A 9,042-nucleotide genomic window follows, 5' to 3' on the forward strand; every position below is an offset into this window, starting at 1 on the left:
GTTTATTATTTTTTCAGATGGCAGTTGGCTTCAGACTCAAAAGTATACGCCACACTATGGATGCAATAGGTTAAGAACGCAGTAGAAGCTCCACCTCCAGCGCAAGCTTACTACCTCCATTAAAGGACACATGCAAAGAAAAAAAACTTTTTTTTAAACAGGCCACATGGAAAAAGATTATTATAAAACGAATCTACAACGAAGAAAAAAAAATTTAGACCTATATTTATGGCGCAAAACGAATTTGTAGCTGGACCCGTGGGAGCCACCGCTGGTCATGTGGTAGGCCTGTGCGCCGCCGCCACAAAGTTACACTGTTACCGCAAAGTTACACTGTTGCCGCAAAGTTACACTGTTGCCGCAAAGTTACACTGTTGCCGCAAAGTCACGCCGTCGCCGCATGCTGAGCATTGTGCGATGCCACTTCAACGCGTTTCTCCACGTCGCCATCACCTCCGCCGCACAAGTTCATCTGCTTCGGGGCGCCGCCGCCATCATCTGACCGGCGCACAGGTCTATTGTGTCTGCTTGCGCTTTTTCAGGAGTTTCCTTTGGGCTCTAAAAGTTACTTATTAATCTTGGTTTTTTGTTATACTTCAAACAAAGATAAATAAGTTACTTTTAGAGGCCATAGGAAGCTTCCGAAAGAGCGCAAGCACCGCGTGACAAATAGCAACCAGTCACGTGACAAATAGAGACCACATTTCCGCGGCACCCGCGGGCGCTAACTACAAATTCGTATCGCGCCGTAAATATAGCTCTAAAAATTTTTCCTTTTCGTTGTAAATTTGTTTTATGACTTCCTTTTCCCAACCAGGATGTTAAAAAAAAATGAGTCTTTTTCCTTTGCATGTGTCCTTTAACACTCCGGTGTAAGTGCATAAGTGCAGCCAAAACATGCATTCTAAACTCTTTCCTGACCCTACCCAAAGCCCATCGATCATCGGTGATCAATGGTTTCATCGGGCCATCAAGAAATTAAATTTAGTGCGGAGAATTACGCTCCACAATCTTGTGGATAGCCAAAGAACTCTATCTCAACGTAGGTCTGAGCTTAAAAACTGCTTACGTGTAGGAAATTGAAAGCATTCAAGTCCCGCAGGAGAAACGTTTTCGAGTAATGTTTCTACACGTATTAAAGTTTAGGACGACGTCCTCGAGATCGATGCCAAGTATGGCGTCTAGGACGACCTTAAAGGCAACGCCTAGGACGACGTCAAGAATGGTGTCTACGATGACGTCAAGGATGACGTCCTGAAGGACAACAAGAACGACCTTAAGGATGACGTCTAGGACGACGTTCAGAACGACACCTATGCTTCATTTCACCTTATGATAGACCGCAGTGGACATTACGAGCCGTCGAAGCCAATCCAACACCGTGTTTGTGTCACATGACCTACAGGAGGGGTGCAGCGACAAATAGCGCTATAGACATGCAGTACGTTCGCAGCACTGAGTGCGTTGGAATGGCTTGCAGTGTCTACTGCGGTCCATCGTGAGTTGTTACAGAGAATAGAGGACGATATCTATGACGACGTCGAGAATGAATCATAGAGGAGGACACTTAAGGAGGCTGTGGCATAATTGCATGGGCGGCCACATTCGCCTGCGGAAGCCACCATAAATGTAGACGCTGCTGCCCACGCCGAGGCCGTAGATGTAGACGCGGTCACCTCACAGTCCATCGCACGAAGCACACAGCGAGCACAGATGAAGACCGAAGCACACCTTTTGCACACGGCACTATGATGGTGACATCACGCTCCCGCACTTGAGCGTGAGCAGCACGTGCTTGATGACATATTTTTATGGTCATCTTTCGGGCACAATGACGCCACTTTTTCGCTTAATGCAAAAGGTAAGGTTGTCCTAGAGGCCTAGGACGACCTCAAGGATGGCGCCAAGGACAGCGTTGTCCTTGATTGAGAGGCATGTGCCGCTCAATCATATTTTTATGGCCATATATGCCACTGTTTCGCTCAATGGGACAAGTAGGGTTGGCCTTAAAGGACACATGCAAAGGAAAAAAACATTTTTTTTAAACGGCTTAGATGGAAAAAGGACGCCATAAAACGATTTTACAACGAAGGAAAAAAATTTTTAGAGCTATATTTACGGCGCAAAACGAATTTGTAGTTGGCGCCCGCGGGCACCGCGGAAAAGTGGTTTGTATTTATCACGTGACTGGTCTTTATTTATCACGTGGTGCTTGCGCTCTTTCGGAAGCTTCCTATGGCCTCTAAAAGTAACTTATTCATCTTTGTTTGAAGTATAACAAAAAACCAAGACGAATAAGTAACTTTTAGAGCCCAAAGGAAACTCCTGAAAAAGCGCAAGCAGACGTGATAGACCTGTGCGCCGGTCAGATGACGGCGGCGGCGCCCCGAAGCAGACGAACTTGTGCGGCGGCGGCGACGGCGGCTTGGAGAAACGCGTTGAAGCGGCGTTCGCACAACGCTCAGCGTGCGGCGACGACGCAGCGCGGCGGCGCGCGGGCCTGCCACGTGACCAGCGGCGGCTCCCGCGAGCGCCAACTACAAATTCGTATAGCGCCGTAAATATAGCTCTAAAAATTTTGTTTCTTCGTTGTAAAATCGTTTTATGACACCCTTTTTCCATCTAAGCTGTCTAAAAAAATTTTTTTTTTTTCTTTGCATGTGTCCTTTAAGATAGTCTTTGGAACAGTGCTTGCACTTGTCCAACATGGCTAACTGCTTGCATCGGTCTTTGTAACAAAGATGGCATTATTTACATAATTCAACTGTACTGTGGCATATTCTTTAGGCCCCAAGCTCCGAGGACACTTTAAAAGATGTTATAGGCATATTGCTTCACATATGGTTGTCGGTAAGCACCTCTATTAATTTCCAATGATGTCCTGAACCAGCGTGCATGTTTTATGTTCCCAACAAGTCAAACAAAAATGCTAAATATGGAGAAACTGCAATGAAGGCTATAACAAAACCAATATAAGCATTCCTCTGTTAAAAAGCGCACGTGTTATGGAGGCTGCCTCTCCGACGAACCAAAACTAGACAACATCTGTTGGAGTACACTTAACTTTCATAAGTAATAGCTGTGGGTGTGAGGCATATTTTGTATATTCTGGATTTTCCTTTTATTTGTTGTTTTATTTGAAGAGCTGTAGAAGTGTTGGTGTTTATATGCCTTCCAGGCATACATTGTACTTCCAAAAAATAAAATTTTTAAATCTTTTTTGCGTGTCATACCATCATTAGTTTCTTTTGAAAGAACAATTAGCTACATTTTTATGTGTCATATTGCTCCATACACAAATTAGTTACGAAAATAAAAGGGTCTGCACGGGTCCTTTGAAAATTGCAACTTTTCCCGTCGTTAGAAAAGAGTTAACGCATCATCAAGTATCGGTGACAAGCATGACCAAAAGCATCACTATGACAGGTATTCTACAATTAGTCAAACGCTTGATACGTTTTTAGTCAGATTAATTTTACTTCCATCAACGGACATAACAGCAACATCAGGCTGTTAACTTTGACAGTGATACTTTAAGAATGTGACAACTCCGAGCTCTTGCCACGCTTTTCACATGCATCATCGAACTTGTCATTCACAAATACCAACAAGTAGCCAGGGATTGCAAGTGAAGTTCAGTCTACTTGAAGCTGGATTATGAAACTGGCACCAGCTCCAGCTAAGACCAGCTTCGTAATCAAGACAAAAGTGGAATGATTCTCACTCGGGCTTGTGACGTCAAGGACGGGCACAGGCGTGCATCACCGAAAGGTCTCGGCATTATAGTCTGTTGCAGGTTAAAAGAAGCGGGATGAGTATCTTATACAAAGACCTTCAACCTTTCCACTTTACTAAGGGTGAATGTTGGAGAGGAAGCGAGTAGAAAAAAGTAAACCACCAATCGTGGCGAACTAACAGCTTTGTGGGAAAAGCAGACAGCTTTGTGGGAGGAGCAGACAGCTTCGCGGGAGGAGCAGACAGCTTTGCGGGAGGAGCAGACAGCTTTGCGGGAGGAGCAGACAGCTTTGCGGGAGGAGCAGACAGCTTTGCGGGAGGAGCAGACAGCTTTGTGGAAGGAGCAGACAGCTTTGTGGGGGGAGCAGACAGCTTTGTGGGGGGAGCAGACAGCTTTGTAAGAGGTTCAGACAGCTTTGTGAGAGGAGCAGACAGCTTCGTGGGACGAGCAGACAGCTTTGCTGGAGGAGCAGACAGCTTTGCGGGAGGAGCAGACAACTTTGTGGGAGGAGCAGGCGACTTTATGGGAGGATCAGACAGCTTTGTGGGAAAGCAGATAGCTTTGTGAGGGGAGCAGATAGCTTTGTGGGAGGACCAGACAAATTTGTGAGGACAGCAGACAGCTTTGTGGGGGGAGCAGACAGCTTTGTGAGAGGAGACCAGAAAAAAGCACCAAACGTAACAATTCTTTGGTGCAGGGTCTTTGGCAACGTCGTCGGCTAAGGCCAAGGTGCACGAACTCACCCTGTATGAGCTGCATCTGGTCGCCCATCTGGAAGAAGATGGTCTCACCCGGGTTGATGTGCAAAAGCACCACGTGGGGCGGGACACCGGGCTGGTGGGGGGCAGCCGCTGCTGCCACATAGGGGGGCACCACCCCGGCTGCGGGGCCGTGCGGGGGGCCCCCGAAACTCTTGGGCTGCTGCTGCTGCAGAAGGCCCTTACAGCGGTGGCTACCCTTCTCTGCCCCAGAGAGACCATTCACCACGTGCCAGCCGCCGGGAGGTTCGCCCACCTACGGAGAGAGCAGCGGTGGAGCGAGTTGTCGAGCTTTGGGGGGGGGATAGGAAAAGACGGCAGCAGAATTCAGCAAATCGTGGGCGCCGACACTGATGGTCCCGGGAGAAAAAACGACAAAGGGAGTGACAGAAATGCAGAGAAAGAAAGCAGACGATAGGTTGGGCGCGTTTGTTTGGCCGCAGCAATTTGATGTGGTTCAAATGCATGGTGACTTTGTTCGTTTTTATGCTATGCGCGATGCTGGCGTTTCTGCATCAATTAAAGCCAGAAAAACACTTAGGCACAAACACTGCAAGTGATGTTTTCCCACTTCTTTATGTACACCAAAGTGTCGCCAGTACCATATTTACTCGCATAATGATTCAACACACCAGTATAATGAACGCACCCCCCACAACGGGTACCAATACTTGGACTTTTTCTTTTCCCTCGCGTAATCAACGCACCTTCAATTTTCGGCTCCGCGAGTCTCGAATTGCGTTTAATTTAGCTAGCTACCAATCCAATATTTTTTTTGCTGCCAAGTGGTAAGGCCAAGTCATGCCAAGCCACGCTGCTGTCGTAACGGCTTCAAGTGCGTAGGTGTGGAAGTGATCAACCGTGAAACCGATCAGCGCGCACACTTGACTAAGCTTGGGTCGAGGAATTGTCCAGCCCTAGACATTCTTCGCCTATCGGATGCATTGATGTCAAAAAACACGCAGTCGTCTGTGGTCCACTTTCAGACAGTGAAATCGTGAGTGGTTAGGCCTAATTTTACATACCCTGGGAAAATGCGTTTATGTAATCCGTAACAGAACAGTGCAGCGAAATGCACGCTGTGTTTTAGGTTGAGTGTGTCCGGTAGCCCCTGTTAACAGCCGTCTCCGTGAACGAAACTTGATCTGTCTGTGCGAGCGGGCTCGGCAGTCAACGGCTGGACGAGTTTTTATATGCGTAGTCCCCGTATATTCCAGAGAGCGCCGCTGGATACTAGCAATAAATATCAGCATGGTTACTGTGGCGCGCCCCCGACCAGCCGTGGGTGCGCCTCCATCAGTCCAGATGTGCCACAGTATCTTGCCGTGTCATTTGCACAAAGTGTGTAAATGCAGAAATGTTACCCCGCGTAACGAATGCCCCGCTCCCTATATATGTGTAAATTTTTTGGGAAAAAAAAGTGTGTTCATTATGCGAGTAAATATGGTAATATGGGTGGCATTAGGACCATCGATGTCTGTGTCCTGCGGCAGCCGAAATCCATGGGACCTTGCCCTGTGGGCTATTATATTAACCCTACGCACTTCATTCTGATTTGTCTACAACAGAGGTTCTTGAGCGTCTAAACCCGAGATCTCTCTCGACGGCTAGATGGGGAACCCGTTCCAGTCATGGCACTGATGTGACAGAGCAGCACAAAAGCCTACGGCCCCCTGTAAACAATGATAAACTTATCAAGGAGTGCTTGGCTCGTGAAGTTATACATAAATGGGTGGCTGAGATTTGCTAAAAAAACTGGTGCTTAAACTGGAAAAACACTTCACTTAGAGGCAGGAACGGTCGAGGAATTTCGACAACTCGGATAACCCACCAGGGTACTTTAGGGGACCTCTGGGTCTCTATTTGCGACTCCAATTCACCATAGGTGGCGCCACTCGTTTTCCAAAATGGCCAGTTTAGTGAGGGTCAGAGATGCGTGCCGCTGCTGAGCCTGTCTAGTTTGCTGGCTTCACTGAGCGACACAAATTATTTCTGGTAAAACTAGAGAGCTAGGGTGTTATAAGCGCAGGTCACCTCTTTATCCTGAAAACAAAAACGGTGTTTAGTGTAATATTTAGGCCAGGAAATATGTTTTAATTCCGAAGCGAAACCGAAAGTAATTTTTATTTTGGATCTAATTTCTCGGTATCAATCTTGATTTCAGAGTCTTTCATAACTCAAAATGTGTCTCACACTGTACTTTTTTAGTTAAAGAAGTTGTTCGTGGAAACCTTCATCCCTTTAAAGACAGGATCTTTCATACACCTTAGAGGTAACATAGAATGCTGCAGTTGTTGAAAAATTCAGTGCTGATATTTGTGAGTTCTTGCTGCCTTTTCTCGCTCACATAATTGTCATATGAAATGATGAACTGTGGGCCTATCAATGGCTTTTTTGGGGGGTATTCAGAAGATTATATTGCTTTAATATCTTTCCCAGCACCAAGAATAGCAGAATAAATCCAATTTATACAATATGTTCCCAAAACGTTTGAATTAAGAAATGCTGTTCTCTCTAGAAAAATTCAAAGACGGAATCGGAGTCCGGCAGCTGAAGTGTGCGAGCTTTTAAAGCAACGCGTGACGCATGTGAGTTTATATTGCATCCAGCGTTTGACTGTTTGTCTATCTTGATAACGATGTCAGAAGTCTTCATGTACTAAAAAGAAAACAAAATGACACCTTACACAAAAGACCGTTATGGTTAAATGGCGTATTTTTGTGATCGTAGCGTTAATTGGAGGCATACAATGCCGCGATTTGTATTAATAATAATATAAATATTAACATTAATATATTTTAATACCCAATTCTTAAGCTTAAAATAATTAGTTGCTTTTGATCTAATTTCAAACGCACAAACAAGTACGGCAATCTAAAGTGTGCTAATTATCATCACTGGTACCAATTGCAGCATTTTCAATTACCAAGGAATAAAATAAATAAAGTCTAAAATCAATGAACCACATCCTAGCTAATGTGAGAAATTCATGTAAAATTAGATTAATTGAGGATGCTATCAAAGTAACGACTTTTGACAATCGGCAAAACTTCCAAAGTCGCCGCGAATATCCTTCCAGACCAAATCACCCCCCCCCCCCCCCCCAAAAAAAATGATTATTTTTCTAATTAATTATTACCTTTTTCATAATTTTCTTTCGCATTTGCTCGCCGTCAATTTGCCATCCTCACCCTTTCCAGTTCGAAGGAACGCCTATCTGCTTGCGCGTCTGCTCACTGCAGCACATTTCGTTGATGTTGAAAAATGGCGAAACTGTAGTAAGTTTTAGTATTGCATATACGAGCGAACGCAAGCACTGTGTGTTTGCTTTAGCTTTGCATGTTTCCCGCTGCGCGTGCACGGAGCCCGAAATTGCGGTCTTGGACCGGAGCATGGCAACGATGCGCACGCGCAACGTGGAGCAGGCCATTCTAACACAAACGCACTGCGCTTGCGTTTGCTTCTATACGCAATACTCAAACTCTCTAATAAGGTACAATCCCATACCGGCTGCTGCACCACGTCAGGACAGTGAAGAGTGTTGTTTGCATTCGGAAACGGCATTTCACGAGCCATGATCGCAAGCAGTTCCGCCGTGCCCGCTGAGCAGGAGGATCGGCGGACCCTCACTAGAGCGCTTCCCGTTTCCGCCGCGGGAGGGCGAGCGACGAGTTGGACACGCGAATAGGAAGCCAGCTTGAGAGACTCTTTACTCTGTACATTGAGGCTCAAGCTAAAGCACAAAGACACCTTGAAGACAACTAGATGAAGATGTCTTCTAGGCATCTGGGTAAAAATGACTTCCAGATATCTAAGGAAAGGTGTCCCCTACATGTCTAGGAAGGACGCTTGGCAGGTGCCTACCCAGACGTCAACATCATATTCTAGCTGCGTTCAAACGTCTGCAAGGTGTCTTGAGCAGGGTGGCCACCTACCTCCCAGTGTGCACCAGGCTGGACTGGGGTGCCCCTGGGTGCCAGCAGGGGCTCGCAGCCCATGGGCAGGAGAGGATCCTGCGGGGGCCGCGCTCGGTGGTAGTGCTGCGGCTGCTGCGCCGGTGGTGGCTGTGGCTGACCGTTGAGAGAGGCAGTGTTGTCTGCATCGGGCTGGGCGCTCGCCATTGGAGGCGGCTGCTGCTCGCCCGGCGCTCTCGACCCTGGGCCTGCAAAGCACCCGATTGTCTTAGGCTGCGATCGCCAGATACAAAGAGCTAAGCCAGCATAACCCAATCTAATCCATGTTGTGCGTTGTGAACGTGCCCAACAGTCGGTTAGGGCAGGAATCCAATGCTTACATTAAAAGGACGGCAAGATGTGCAGACGACTGCAAGTATGGCCCACTAAGCACTGCCATTATGTTATAGGATTGAGACCTCCCAATACAAAGAGCTAAGCCACCCTAATCCAATCCATGTTTGTGTTGTGGAACAAAGCCAACTAATGGCTAGGGCAAGAATTGGATGTTTACAAGAGAAGGATGGCAAGATGTGCAGATGACTGAAAGTATGGTGCGCTGGGCACTGCCCTTATGTTACTGGATTGATATCGC

The 9,042-nt window shown here is 46.8% G+C and overlaps 1 protein-coding gene across 1 annotated transcript in view; it reads right to left on the reverse strand.

The window, feature by feature from the left end:
• LOC8028283 (fibronectin type-III domain-containing protein 3A) overlaps window positions 1-8,651 on the reverse strand; it is a 61,817-nt gene extending 53,166 nt beyond the window's left edge. Inside the window, exons 1-2 of the mRNA XM_029985444.4 lie at window positions 8,430-8,651; window positions 4,480-4,750 (exon numbers count right to left, since the gene is read on the reverse strand). Coding sequence (XP_029841304.2) covers window positions 4,480-4,750; window positions 8,430-8,615 — 457 coding nt within the window. The 5' untranslated portion in view covers window positions 8,616-8,651. The remainder of the gene's footprint in view (window positions 1-4,479; window positions 4,751-8,429) is intronic.
• Window positions 8,652-9,042: the final 391 nt, after the last annotated feature.

The sequence above is a fragment of the Ixodes scapularis genome, unplaced genomic scaffold, assembly GCF_016920785.2.
Source record: "Ixodes scapularis isolate PalLabHiFi unplaced genomic scaffold, ASM1692078v2 PGA_scaffold5__190_contigs__length_132052651, whole genome shotgun sequence".
Taxonomy (NCBI): Eukaryota; Metazoa; Arthropoda; class Arachnida; order Ixodida; family Ixodidae; genus Ixodes; species Ixodes scapularis.